The 15,000-nt window shown below is 35.2% G+C and overlaps 1 protein-coding gene across 7 annotated transcripts in view; it reads right to left on the bottom strand.

The window, feature by feature from the left end:
- Positions 1-2,907: 2,907 nt before the first annotated feature.
- The window catches only part of LOC130825165 (uncharacterized), a 13,674-nt gene continuing 1,581 nt past the window's right edge, over positions 2,908-15,000 (bottom strand). Inside the window, exons 3-7 of one of the 7 annotated variants that reach the window (XM_057690243.1) lie at positions 13,240-13,389; positions 12,625-12,792; positions 12,289-12,542; positions 4,678-11,445; positions 2,931-4,602 (exon numbers count right to left, since the gene is read on the bottom strand). In XM_057690243.1, the coding sequence (XP_057546226.1) occupies positions 5,776-7,128 (1,353 nt within the window). In that variant the 5' untranslated portion in view covers positions 7,129-11,445; positions 12,289-12,542; positions 12,625-12,792; positions 13,240-13,389 and the 3' untranslated portion in view covers positions 2,931-4,602; positions 4,678-5,775. The other 6 variants (XM_057690244.1, XM_057690246.1, XR_009046854.1 and 3 more) reach the window with 6 other exon arrangements.

The following is a 15,000-nucleotide window of genomic DNA, read 5'->3' on the forward strand; positions in this document are numbered from 1 at the left end:
AAAATATTTATCAATGGATACGTATTCTTGAAATTGTTTACCTTACAAAAATTTATTTCTTTGCAATTATATATTTATTTCTTAAAAACATTTCCCAAAAAAATTCTTTTGTTATTGTTATTTTTTTCTTGTTTGTCTTCCTTTCTCTCAAAATATTATTACTAAAAAAATCTCATTTCCTTCAATTTTCTCTAAATAATTATGTTTTATTAAAAATAAACTAAAACTACACTCCTCCTTTTCACACAATAAAAAACAAATAAAAAAAGAATTTTTCATCCATCTAACATGATTGTTGATTGAAGATAGTTTTCAACTCTTCACTTACCTTATGAACGTCCGGATTCTGGGGCATATTAGAGCAATGATCTCCATTAGAATATCATGGATGATAATATTCTACTAACATTAATTTTCTATAATTGTTTAAGATGTAAATATTTAATATATTTTATAATAAGTAGGTAGGATAAGATTGATTATCTTATTATTTTGATATATCTTTTATATTTATACTTTGTACTTAAATATAATGCATCCATGTAATACGTTCATAATGATAAAAGGTTTGTTGGGGTCTCCATGATTGGAAATAGAGTTAAGATTAGACATGGTTAAGGCAAAGGTGTCTGATACCATGACAATGAGGAGAAAGTTGATTGTTCAAAAAAAAAAAAAATTAATCTGTTTGAACCCTTATCTCACCCATTAATGGTGGTAGTGTAATCTTACTTTCAAATTACCAACCATCAATTTTTTTGGCTTTTGCAAATCTCTGGCTACATCATAAAAATCTTTGTCAATATTGACAAAAGATGTGTCCATAGGATTTTTTTTTTCTTTACCTAAATGAAATATTTAATAAACCGATCTCTTTTCTTGATGGAGGTAGTATAAATTATGCTTCTAAAGCAACCCTTCCCAAATACTAAAATCACATTTAGTACATTTTCCCTTAAACTATTGATCTTCATTTTTCATTCTTATCGATTTAAACTGAATTATACTCAAACCCTTAAATCTAATAGAAAACTAGATCAATAGGCTCTAATATTTTCAAATTAAACTTGTTTTTTAGATTGAAGACCAACTATGATTCAAACCTTTCACATAACTAATTTTAGACGATTTTATAATCTATTATAGTTGGTATTTGGAGTAGGCATTTTAATCTATCAAATTGTTAACCTATTAAAGTTGACATTTTAACCTAATAAAGTTGGTGTGTTAACTTGTTGAAGTTGATTTTTAAAGTTGGCGCATTAACCAACTACAACAGGTTAAAACACCAACTGTAATAGGTTAAAATACCAACTAACTAGGTTATAATACCACTTCAATAGGTTAACAATTTAAGATTAAAACAATAATTTAATAGGTTAAAACACCAATTCTAAATACCAACATCAATAGGTTATAACACATCCTTCAATAGGTTATAACACCGACTTTAATAGGTATAATACCAACTTCAATAGATTATAACACGAACTTCAATAGGTTAACAACTTAGGGTTAAAACAACAATTTGATAGTTTAAAACACAAACTCCAAATATCAACTTCAATAGGTCATAATACCAACTTAAATAGGTTATAACACCAACATTAAATATGTTAAAACGCGTGCATCAGTTTTAAGGTTTTTCTCTTCTTTTAATTGTTTATTTGATAGGGTCTGAAGAATCGTCTCTTATAAAAACAATCTCTCAGGAGAGTTGCTAATAGTATAATTGTTCTCAAAAAATGTTTAACAAGAAACACAACATGATCTTACTAAACGAGCCCAAGTTAATTGCTCCCAAATTTTGAGAAATTGTCCCAACTAATTTTTTTTAAATAATTTATCAATCACTCTTAAATTATAATTTATTCTTAATCTAAATAAAAAAAATAACTAGGATCATCTTATTTGATTTGTCTTAATGTAAATTTTATTTATTTCATTATTTTAATTGTTAATTATGTAAAATTATTAAATATTTATAGGATTAAATTAGTGTATTGGATAGTGTAAAAATGTAATTGAGACGATTAGTCTGAATTGCAGATATTAATATATAATCTTGGATGTGCAGGAAAATATGAGATATTTAAGCGACGAATGTGCTCAAGAGGTGACATTGTGAACAATGCTACAAGCAGTAATGCTGAATATCATCCTGTTCTTGTTCAGGTTTAATTTATATGAAATATATATTAATTATTTGGTTCGAAAATATCTGATCAGGCAAACTGATTAAATGTTTGGGTTCACTACTACATAATTGGTTTTAGATAACATTTAAAAAGTGTTACTATAGATTTAATGTAACACTTTTTTTGAATTCTACATTTGGCGGTGTTACCTATTCTCTTAGATAATACTTTCACATGCCTATAGTAATACTTTAAAAAGTGTTATTTTAAATAACTTTAGGTAACACTTTTTTATATATAATTTTCATAGTATTACTTATTATTTCTTATGTAACACTTTTTTATAATAAGATATCACTTTTTCATCTCATCAATTAAGCTATTATAACACTTTTCAATATTGTATCACTTTGAACTACTTTATGTAACACTTTGTTGAGGATTAGGTAACATTTTTTTCATATTAGGTAACACTTTTTCATTTAATTAATTAAGCTAATGTAACACTTTATGATTATGTATCACTTTTATTAATAATAATAATAATAATAATAATAATAATAATAATAATAATAATAATAATAATAATGACAAAATAAATCGAAACCAATCACTAACTGTATAATCTTAATCTACATCATTTATATATATATATATATATATATATATATATATATATATATATATATATATATATATATATATATATATATATATATATATATATATATATATATATATATATATATATATATATATATATATATTTCACTTTTTTAAAAAAAAAAACAAAAAAAATTAATGTATATCAAACTGCCACTTGAGATGGCGATTTTGTAGTTGTACAAAACGCCATATGCTTCCTGTTTTGTTCACTTAATCTCATTTCTTCCTCCTAGCTTGCTACCGCTGCTGTTTTAAAAAAAATTCACTCTCATTTACTTCATATTTACAATTCCTATCATTCAACTAAACTAATCAACTATATTCGAATCTTTTCCCATAATATTGCAAAAATGTAAAATATTTCCCACTTTGAATGAAATGGAAAAGTATTTCCCACAATACTGTCCACGTGGCAATTTAATTTTTTTTTAAAATATTCCAGACCAAACCGCCAAATGAGATGGCAGTTTGCATTGACCAATAAACCGCCACATGAAGTAGCGGTTTGGTTAGGGAAAACAGCCATCTCATTTGGCAGTTTTGTGCTGGTAAACCGCCATCTCATGTGGCGGTTTGCTCTGTGCTTGTCCAGCGTTTTACTTTTTTCTTTCAATTCCCATATAGTTAGCGCAACCTGCATTAAACTAGTTCAATACCATCTATTCCATAATAATCAACTACGAACCAGCTTGATTTGAAAACATTAATTATGAAAATAATGCGAAGATATATTACAATCATGAAAAGTGATACAAGAAGTTCAAAGCATATAAATCGATAAAAACGTGTTAAACTATAATCCCCAGCCCCTTTTGTTGTGCGCACCGGTGGATGATGATTGTGTATACTCGTCAATCTCTGCAATGACATTAAGAGTAGGAGCTCGTCGTTGACTATTACGCTGATATGTGATGATCCTTTGCGGAGGCAATGGATGTGGAGGAGGAGTGGTCATGGAAGCTGGAGGAACGAATGGCGACATAGCACCAGATGTCACTGGAGATCTGGAAGACCGACCTCGAGTAGATGAATGCTCGCGACCTCTTGTGGACCGACTACTTGATCCTCCGGAAGAGCTACCTCCGTGGAGAAGGAGTGTGGAATGTATCATCTACCTCGCCAATGATGGGTGGAGTCGGAATGAGGTACTCATACCCCGCCTGACTCAATGCATTGGCCAATGACGTATTAATGGAGCCAAGGGTCTGAGAACATACCCAATACCCCTCATCAACTGGCGATGTAGCGGCCCCGTGAATCATGTCATTGCATTGTATGAGCGCCGATCGGATGCGCTCAGCTTGCATGTTATCATTATATTGTTAAAAGAATCACATAAAAGTATTACTATATGTTATGAGTGTTAAAAGAAGACATACCAGTAACGTAGATGTCGGATGGTAATGTGATCCTGGCTGCACAAATGTGGTGTTCGTTAGGCGTAATATGGAGATACGCCTGTGCCAATTCATGTACGCACCAGAGCTATTACCGGTAGTTATCTCCTCGAACCAATCGAGATGCTCGGTCATTCCACGCATCTACCTACGATCTATGTCGTACGACGTAGTTCTTGTCCCCAGTCCTCCGATCAATCGCATGTAGTTGAGGTTGGGTGTCACAGGGATGCGGAATAACCTGCTCCAAACCGAATTTTACGCATGACACGATCCGGGAGATGTAGCTCGATCATGTCAAAGCAAATAAGTAGACAACACGATCTCCAAATCTCATGACTCGATCTACATATGTGTGGCAAAGCGTCCATCTTAGCCGTTGTGTATGGCTACCATGTCATCTGTAATAGAAATCAATATACTCAGCAATATATACAATTTATTCATAACTAATACAAATAGTAAATGCTAATAACCTGCTCGTCCCGTTGTCGATCAAGTGCGTCTCTGTAGTAGACGAGAGTATGTGGGGAGTGGGACCTGGAAAGATACAGCTGCGAACAAATGAACATTGTTTAATATTTTCATGTATCATAAAATATTGAAATTTTGAATTTGAATAGTGAATTAAGTGTTGCTACCTTACTGCTAAAGGATCCATCCCACGACGATGCTGTGAACCTAAAACCGGTTCAAAATTCTCCGCGTCATCTCCTGATCATGTTGCCCAGCAGGTCGAATCGTTCGAATTACAGGCCTCCCTATATGAATATGGTCCCACGACCATATCTGTAACAACATAAAGCAGCCTCCAATGTCCTTGGCACCCTTACGAAATGCTCGACATAAATTACGATACAGATACGCTAGGGTAGCACTTCCCCAACTATACTCATCTACCCGCTCCAAGTCTCCTAGTAGAGGGAGATAGATCAACTGCACCGAGTCACCGTTCTTGTCTGGAAACAAGATGCATCCAAACAGGTACAAAATGTACGCTCGCACATGTCTATCCACCGTAATACCATCCGCGTCATCCTCTAGCGCGCTAAAATGCTCTCTGAGCCAAGTCAACTTCAACGACGATCCAGTGATGATCTTCGGTTGTGTGGGGTCTTAAGGGTCTTTTGGCAAAACCCCTAGTAGCTCATAAACTAATGATGGCCGATTTCCCTCTTCATGGTCTATCACTGCTTGTCCTTCAATGAACAGTCTCATTATAACTGCCACATCTTGCAACGTGATCGTTGCCTCGCCAACCGTGAGGTGGAAGGCATGAGTCTCCGGCCTCCAGCTCTCCACTAATGCAGTGATAAGAGCTCGATCGAGCTCTAAACCCCCGCCCAACAACCTGTGATTGTAACTAAAACCAGCTAATTCCACTACCTCTAATACTCTGTCATCCACCTCCTAATGTAACGTACTCGCCTGGTAGTGCTGACGAGTAACCAACTGGGTAGTGGAGCTCTCCCAGGCAGCTAAACTCCTGTGTGTCGCCTGAAGCGTAAATACTGATGAATCAATTGGGCCCGGCATCGCCATTATCGCTGTTACATACATAAGTGTTATAAAATTCACAAAAATATTATCAGACTCAACTGAGAATTTCCATCTATCGCCATAGCAATCATAAGTGTGTCTCTGTACTTTCCGTACAAATGTGTATCATCTATAGAAATAAGGGGACGACAGTGGAGAAAACCCTTAATGGATGGTCCGAAAGACCGAAAAATTCTCTGAAACATCACTCTGGTAGGATCCATTATCGGTTGGACTTCCCATTGCACCATTGTTCCTGGATCATATTGCATTAATGCCTGCAGGGACCTTAAAAGCTCCTCAAAGGACTTATCCCAATCCCCAAATACTTTTGTTATAGCCTTATTTTTTGCCAACCAAGCTCTCTTATATGTTATAGCAAATCCGTATTTATTTTTTACAAAATTAACGATTGACTTCACCTTGAACGCTGGATCAACTCTGACCATATCCACGATAAAATCAACAACAAATTCAGAACTAAGGAGGGGATGATCGTCACTGTAATGTGCTGAGCAATCTTGATTATGACCCTGATATCGCACAATCTTAAATAATCCCGTGAAGGTCATAACAACTCGCATCCTCCATTCACAACCTATAACCTCCGCATTAGTGCATTGGATAACGTACTTTGAAGGCTTCGACTCAATTACACAGAAGTTTCTATTGTTATAAATCGCCCATGCTTTAAGATTCTTCTTAAGGTGGTCTAAGGAGCTAAACTCTTGCCCTATCCTAAAGTCTCCATTTTCATTCAAGAAGTTGTCATCGTTCCAAGTCATCCATGCATCAATCCATCTTTGATCAACCTCATCAATTCTAAGCCAGTCTTGAGATGGAGCACCATCTCTAATCGCTGCATCTAGCGCTTCTTTTCTGTCATCATCCTCCTCTGAATCAGAATCAATATGCTCATCCTCCTGATCTAAAGAATCAACCTCGTTCGCATTACGCCTACCCAAGTGACTCGTGGAAAAGGTATTCATTACACCACCACCAATGCCACGTGAATGAGTTGGAGAGGTAAACTCATCCAAGTGCTCATTAACGTAATTTAGGTTACTTAACATTTCTGTGAATGTATCATGGCGTACACTAGGACTTAATTTTGGAAGTTCCATGCTAGTCATGACTTCCCTCGCATTACCCAAATTTGCAACCAATTCAACATAAACCTCCATTGCCGTTCCAGGGGCTTGTGATGCCGCATAAGCAAGAGCACTTATGCTTTCATCATTCTTAATCGGGACTAACACATTTTTCCCAGTCACCGGATATTTCATCTCCAATTTTAACATAAAAGAATTGCAATCACAACCAATTACATCAATGATTTTGCTATGAAACACCTCAAAATTAGTATTCTGACGATGGATAAACATCATTGTATTTAATCCTCCATTATACACAACATCGGATCCAGTATAACTTACTTTCCCCACCCCAATACACTATAACGGGATAATGATCCATATTCTGCAAACACAAGCATGTTTTTCATGTGATTTCACATACACTTTATTGTTGATTGTGAGTAAGGGAAGTGTAAATGTGAATACAAGAATTTGTGATATTAAGGTATTAGAACACTTATTAAAAGGTTCAATTCAAACATAAAGCTAAAAATACCATATATACTAAAACCATTAAACTAACCCTACAAAGTAATAAACTTTCATTGAAACATTTCATCAAACACTTTATATGCATACAAACCAAATCATAAAATTCAACTACAAATGTGTAAAATGTAAGCTTAAATCATGAAATAAAGAGAATGTAACAAACAACTAATGTATTTATAACTTCGAATGACAACAATAATGAACAAAAAAATAATTTGTAAATTGAAAATAATTAGGGTTATATTCATACCTTAAATGAGGATGAAAATGAACAAGTAAAGAAGGAGAAGATGAGAATGTAGTTGATTAGTTTAGTTGAATGAGAGGAATTGTAAATATGAAGTAAATGAGAGTGAAGAAATTTTTTTTTAAGAGAGCAGCGGTAGAAAGAAGCAAGGAAGAAGTGAAATCAAATGAGAAAAACAGCAAACCAGTCACGTTTTGTACAGGTACAAAACCGCCATCTCAAGTGGCGATTTTGTCAAGCTTCAATTTTTTTTTTTTAAATGAAACTAATAGAAAACCGCCATTTCATCTAGCGGTTTAGTACAAACTCCTAAACAAAATCGCTAATTGATGCAGCAGTTATATTTAAAAAAAAAAGAAAAAAAAATTTCTCACACCTATCCTACGTGGACGGTATTGTGGGAAATACTTTCCCATTTCATACAAAGTGGGAATTAATTTTTCCATTGGCAATATTATGGGAAAAGGTTCACTACATTCCCATCTTCTCCTTCTTGTTCATTTTCATCCTTATTTAAGGTATGAATATAACCCTAATTTTTTTCAATTTGCAAATTGTTTTTTTGTTCATTATTATTGTCATTTGGAGTTATAAATACATTGATTGTTTGTTACATTCTTTTGATTTCATGATTTAAGTTTACATTTTAGAATTTTGTAGTTGCATTTTATGATTTGGTTTGTATGCATATAAAGTGTATGATGAAATGCTTCAATGAAAGTTTACTACTTTGTAAGGTTAATTTAATGGTTTTAGTATATATTCATGGTAATTTTAGCTTTATATTTGAATTGAACCTTCTAATAAGTGTTGTAATACTTTAATATTACACATTCTTGTATTCACATTTACACTTACTTTACTCACAATCAACAATAAAGTGTATGTGAAATAACATGAAAAACATGCTTGTGTTTGCAGAATATGGATTATTATCCCGTTATAGTGTATTGGGGTGGAGAAAGTAAGTTATACTTGATCCGATGTTGTGTATAATGGAGGATTAAATGAAGTGATGTTTATCCATCGTCAGAATACTAATTTTGAGGTGTTTCATAGCAAAATCTATGATGTAATTGGTTGTGATCGCAATTCTTTTATGTTAAAAAGGGAGATGAAATATCCGGTGACTGGGAAAAATGTGTTAGTCCCGATTAAGAATAATGAAAGCATAAGTGCTCTTGCTTATGCGGCATCTCAAGCCCCTGGAACGGCAATGGAGGTTTATGTTGAATTGGTTGCAAATTTGGGTAATGCGAGGGAAGTCATAACTGGCATGGAACTTCCATAATCAGGTCCTAGTGTACGCCATGATACATTCACAGAAATGTTAAGTAACCCAAATTACGTTAATGAGCACTTGGATGAGTTTATTTCTCCAACTCATTCACGTGGCATTGGTGGTGGTGTAATGAACACATTTTCCACGAGTCACTTGGGTAGGCGTAATGCCAACGAGGTTGACTCTTTAGATCAGGAGGATCGAGTTTTATCACTGCATTAGTGGAGAGGTGGAGGCCGGAGACTCATACCTTCCACCTCACGATTTGCGAGGCAACAATCACGTTGCAAGATGTGGCAATTATAATGGGACTACCCATTGAAAGACAAGCAGTGACAGGTCATGGAGAGGGAAATTGGCCAACATTAGTTCATGAGCTACTAGGGGTTTGGCCAGAAAACCCTCATGACCCCCACACAACCAAAGATCATCATTGGATCCTCGTTGAAGTTGACTTGGCTCAGAGAGCATTTTAGCGTGCTAGAGGATGACGCGGATGATATTATAGTGGATATATATGCGCGAGCGCACATTTTGTACCTGTTTGGATGCATCTTGTTTCTAGACAAGAGCGGTAACTCAGTGCAGTTAATCTATCTCCCTCTACTAGGAGACTTGGAGCGGGTAGATGAGTATAGGGAGGCCTATAATTCAAACGATTTGACCCGTTGGGCAACATGATCAAGAGATGACGCGAAGGATTTTGATCCGATGTTAGGTTCACAGCATCGTCGTGGGATGGATCCTTTAGCAGTAAGGTAGAAACACTCAATTCACTATTCAAATTCAAAATTTCACTATTTTATGATACATGAAAATATTAAACAATGTTCATTTGTTCGCAGCTGTATCTTTCGAGGTCCCACTCCCCACATACTCTCGTCTACTACAGAGACGCACTTGATCGACAACGGGACGAGCAGGTTATTAACATTTATTATTTATATTAGTTATGAAAAAATTGTATATATTACTGAGTATATTGATTTCTATTGCAGATGACATGGTAGTCTTACACAACGGCTAAGATAGACGCTTTGCCACACATATGTAGAGCGGGTCATGAGATTTGGAGATCGCGTTGTCCACTTATTTGCTTTGACATCGTCGAGCTACATCTCCCGGATCGTGTCATGCGTCAAATTCGGTTTGGAGCATGTTATTCCGCATGCCTGTGACACCCAACCTCAACTACATGCGAATGATTGGAGGACTGGGGACAAGAACTACTCGTACGACATAGATCGTAGGTAGATGCGTGGAATGACCGAGCATTTCGATTGGTTCGAGGAGATAACTACACCGGTAATAGCTCTGGTGCGTACATGAATTGGCACAGGCGTATCTCCATATTACGCCTAACGAACACCACATTTGTGCAGCAAGGATCACATTACCATTCGACATCTACGTTACTAGTATGTCTTCTTTAACACTCATAACATATAGTAATACTTTTATGTGATTCTTTTAACAATATAATGATAACATACAAGCTGAGCGCATCCGATCGGTGCTCATACAATGCAATGACACGATTCATGGGGCCGCTACATCGCCAGTTGATGTGGGGTATCGGGTATGTTCTCAGACCCTTGGCTCCATGAACATGTCATTGACCAATGCATTGAGTCAGGCGGGGTATGAGTACCTCATTCCGAATCCACCCATCATTGGCGAGGTAGATGACACATTCCACACTCCTTCTCCACGGAGTTCGGCCCACCGAGGTAGCTCTTCTGAAGGATCAAGTAGTCGGTCCACAAGAGTTCGCGAGCGTTCATCTACTCGAGGTCGGTCTTCCAGATCCCCATTGACATCTGGTGCTATGTCGCCATTCGTTTCTCCAGCTTCCATGACCACTCCTCCTTCACGTCCATCGCCTCCGCAAAGGATCATCACATATCAGCGTAATAGTCAATGACGAGCTCCTACTCTTAATGTCATCCACCGGTGCGCACAACAAAAGGGACCGAGGATTATAGTTTAACACGCTTTGTATCGTTTTATATGCTTTGAACTTCTTGTATCACTTTGCATGATTGTAATATATCTTCGCATTATTTTCATAATTAATGTTTTCAAATCAAGCTGGTTCGTAGTTGATTATTATGGAATAGATGGTATTGAACTAGTTTAATGCAGGTTGTGCTAACTATTTATGGGAATTGAAAGAACAAAATAAAATGTTGCAAGGGCACAGAGCAAACCGTCAAATGAGATGGTGGTTCACCCAAAGCAAACTGCCACATGAGATGGCGGTTTACTATGCACTGTATCCAGATAAAATCACTACCTCATGTGGCGGTTACTCTTCACCACAAACCGCCATCTCATATGGCGGTTTTGTTTACAAATTTCCACGTGGACGGTATATTGGGAAATAATTTTCCATTTCATGCAAAGTGGGAAATACTTATGGAATTAGCAATATTAAGGGAAAAGTTTCCTAAATATCATTGTTTTTTTTTTATTGTGATGTCTGCTTCTTCCTCGCATGCAGCTTCATCATCACTGATATGATTTGTTTCCATTCTCCCCTTTGAACCTTATTATATGTATGAAATTAAAGACCAAATCAAAGAAACAATTAACTATAAAGGTATGCTTGAGTTGGGTGTAAATATTTAAAGGGAAATAAAGTCAAACTAATGAAATGAAAACAAATAGAGATGCATTTGAAATAGATGAGATAGTTGTGAAGCAGGTAAAAAATAAGCATGAAATAAAAATAACAATGTAAAAAGAAGATGATTTCCCCCTATTATGGAGATAATACATTCTCCCACCCTCCCCTAGGTAAATATTTATTCCACAAAATTGAGAGCTCCCTTCATTTTTCATTATTTTGCAATCATTTTTCTACCTCTACAACAATCAAATTTTACTAATTTCTCATTTAACAACTTAGTTTTCTTACTTTGACTTTTTTTACCCCTTAAATATTTACATCCAATCCAAGCATGCCTTAAAAGAGGAACCCCTATGAGTGACAAAACAAACACCACTCGATGACATTTAAAAACCCCAACAAACGGCGATAACACTCTTTACATGGAGAATCACTTTTGGCTATCTTCCTTTTTAATGAACTTAAACATTGAATGAAATTGGTATAAAATTCCAGGATAAAAAAATAATTTAAGCAAAACACTTTAGACCCATTTTACGAAGCCTGGACCCCAAGGGTCCAAATTTATAGACCTGGCGGATTTCTGTTTAATTTTTGGGTCCACAAAAGAATTTAGGGGTCCAAATCTGAGATTAGACCCATGTTTAGTCCTATTGGATAGTGACAATGAAATAAACAAGGCCTATAGTAGGAGACCAAAAGAGGCATGATTCTGCAGATTCATCACGCAAAGAATACGAAACTAGAAAGTGAACTCACCTGGTCGGGCGCTCGTTTGAATGATGGTGGAAGAAAATCCTCATCAAGCCTGATTTCATTATTACATCCAAACTTCCGCAGGACAGTCCATGTTGTCCCCAGCCTCCCTTTTTCAATGAAAAGGGCACGAAGAATTAGAACTCCTCTCAAAGTGAGACAACCACGTTCATTCACTCCTTCAGGTAATTTTTCTTGGACAACCCTCTTTACACCTGTTATTTCAGATGGTGGAAAGGAGCGTTGAAGCATTTAACCTGTATAAAGACAACACACACAGCCAAATAATCACAAATCATTCCAAAGATAATTGGACGCACTATTCAGAGCTTCAAAAACCTGGAAATCATTCAATTCTGCAACACTTAAAGCGCCATCCTTGTCATGGTCACACAATATAAATATGCGCTTCAGTGCCCTGACACGTTGAGGCCTCAATGTTTGAGTCTCTCGGTGCTGTAGGATGAAGTACAGCTTTTTGGGCATAGTAAAAAAAACCTCTGGAATCTGCAACATGTCATACACATAAACTTCTCAGTACAAAAATTGTTCTCCCAACAAAAGAATATTAGTCAAACAACGCCACATCATATCAAACATAAAAAATCATTCAGTCAAGATACATAAGAACAAGATAAAAGACAAACCAAAGCAGCTGCACTGCTTGCCTACTTTAAAGTTAGAACTTAGGTACTTAACAGAGAGCTTAATAATTATTGCACAGAATTTCACTCACGTCAAGATAAGATTGGAGAGAGAAAATCCCTTTAATTTTGTAAACAACTTCATAAATGAGAAGGGAGCTTCTTACGATTGGCAGGTGTCTCTTCTGATACTAGTAATTGCTCTATCAAACTTTTTTGCAATCTTGCAGTGATGAAGATTACACAGACAGAAAGATGGTAAACAAAGAGATAAACAAACTGAAAATGATCAATGACAAAGTAAATTTACCTGTATATGTCTGGATGCAGAACATTCTATGCAAGTCTCAATCTCACGAAATTGTTGCATAATCGGAGACATCACCTGCTCCAGGCTGGCTGGTTGTTGCTCATCCCTCAAATCTAACTTGCAACCCACAACGATAACAGGGACTTTCACCTGCTCAAACATAGTTTACTAAAATTAATACTGATTCAAGCTGAAGATAACTTTAGCTGAGCATTTACATAATACCATAAGGGAAAATTCAGAGGGAGATGCACAAACGTTTGTATCTCTTACATAAGATTTGTGTAACACAATATATTTTATTGCTTTTACTTAACTTCAACCTAAACAGGTTTTTCCATCCAACTGAGGGAATTGTGCCAAAAGTTCGCTAAAATATGAGAGCTACTAAAAAATGCATATATATTATAGAGATTCAACCCACAAAAGTACTCATTAGAGACAAGGAATAGCCCTCTTTCCCTGTACTAACTTGCTATAGTGTTGAATCTAACAGAGACATACACCTAATATCATCTAAATCCAACAACTATTAAGCAGGATAGCATTTGGCACCGCAATGCTGATTCAAAATAATACACCAAAAATAGTAGACTAATTTGCAATCACAAAAACAAGTTCTATACAAAAGAAGAAAAGAACTCATCATCACATAAAAAAAATGTGCGGTTGAAGCTCAATGATGTATCATGTATAAACAAACACCTCTAATCGGCGAAGAATGCAAGACCAGCTGAAAATGTTAAAAAAAATAAAAACTTTATTTGTAAATAAATTTGGGAGAAGAAAAAAGAAATATGTGTATTTAAATTGAAGACTTGGAGTGACAATGGTATGAAGAAGATTCAACTTCTTTTGACTAGGATGGGATTTGCACTTATTGATTATCAGCAGAAGTTTCAGTACATGAGTATCGAAGTTAAGAGGAAAATGAAGGACGAATTTGATCATCGGTTTCTGCCAGAATACGGGCTTATTGATTTCTATTATAGAAGATTTTTGCGGCTTCATGGGTATAGTTCAATTTCCGACAATATGAATTTACTTAAAACTAGGGTCATCTTAACTATTTTGGAGGCCCCGTTCTAATATTACAAAAAGGCCCTAATAATAACAATAAACTTCTAATTAAAAAAATATTGAAGCAGATATATTATTGTATTTCAATTGTAAATTACAATATACTTTTAATTCAAATTGACACTCCTCAATCTTCTATCTAAAAAAGAACTATCTTTTTCTATTTGAACTTTGAAGCACTCTACATTCATTAACCCGTTATTCATACTTCCTCAGTTCTAAAATACTCGTACCCGATTATGACATGTTATGTGGATAAATGTCACTATCAGTAACAAATATAATGAAACGAGGAAGTATATTTGTACTCAATGCAAGTTTCCAATTCAAATTAACAAAATATGTTTTAAAAATTCAAATATGATCCATTTCCTTACAGCTACACAATTTCTTCAATTCTCTAGATCAATCGCACAAGCCACAACAGTCTACCAAATAATTATCCTTAAAAACATACAAGATTAAAATCATGGGAACATATTAATTACAAGTATGAAACAACAGGTTTCCTTGTAGATTTAACATTAGTTCCAATTACTACATCAAGAGTACAAAAATTGAGCCATCCTAAATATAGGTATCAATAAATTGTGTTAGAATGGTCTTTAACGATGAATTTAAAAATAATATATAGGTGACTTAGTCTAATCTTTATGGTTAGTTTTGTCTATAGAGACAAAG

Source organism: Amaranthus tricolor, chromosome 10 (genome assembly GCF_026212465.1).
Source record: "Amaranthus tricolor cultivar Red isolate AtriRed21 chromosome 10, ASM2621246v1, whole genome shotgun sequence".
NCBI lineage: Eukaryota > Viridiplantae > Streptophyta > Magnoliopsida > Caryophyllales > Amaranthaceae > Amaranthus > Amaranthus tricolor.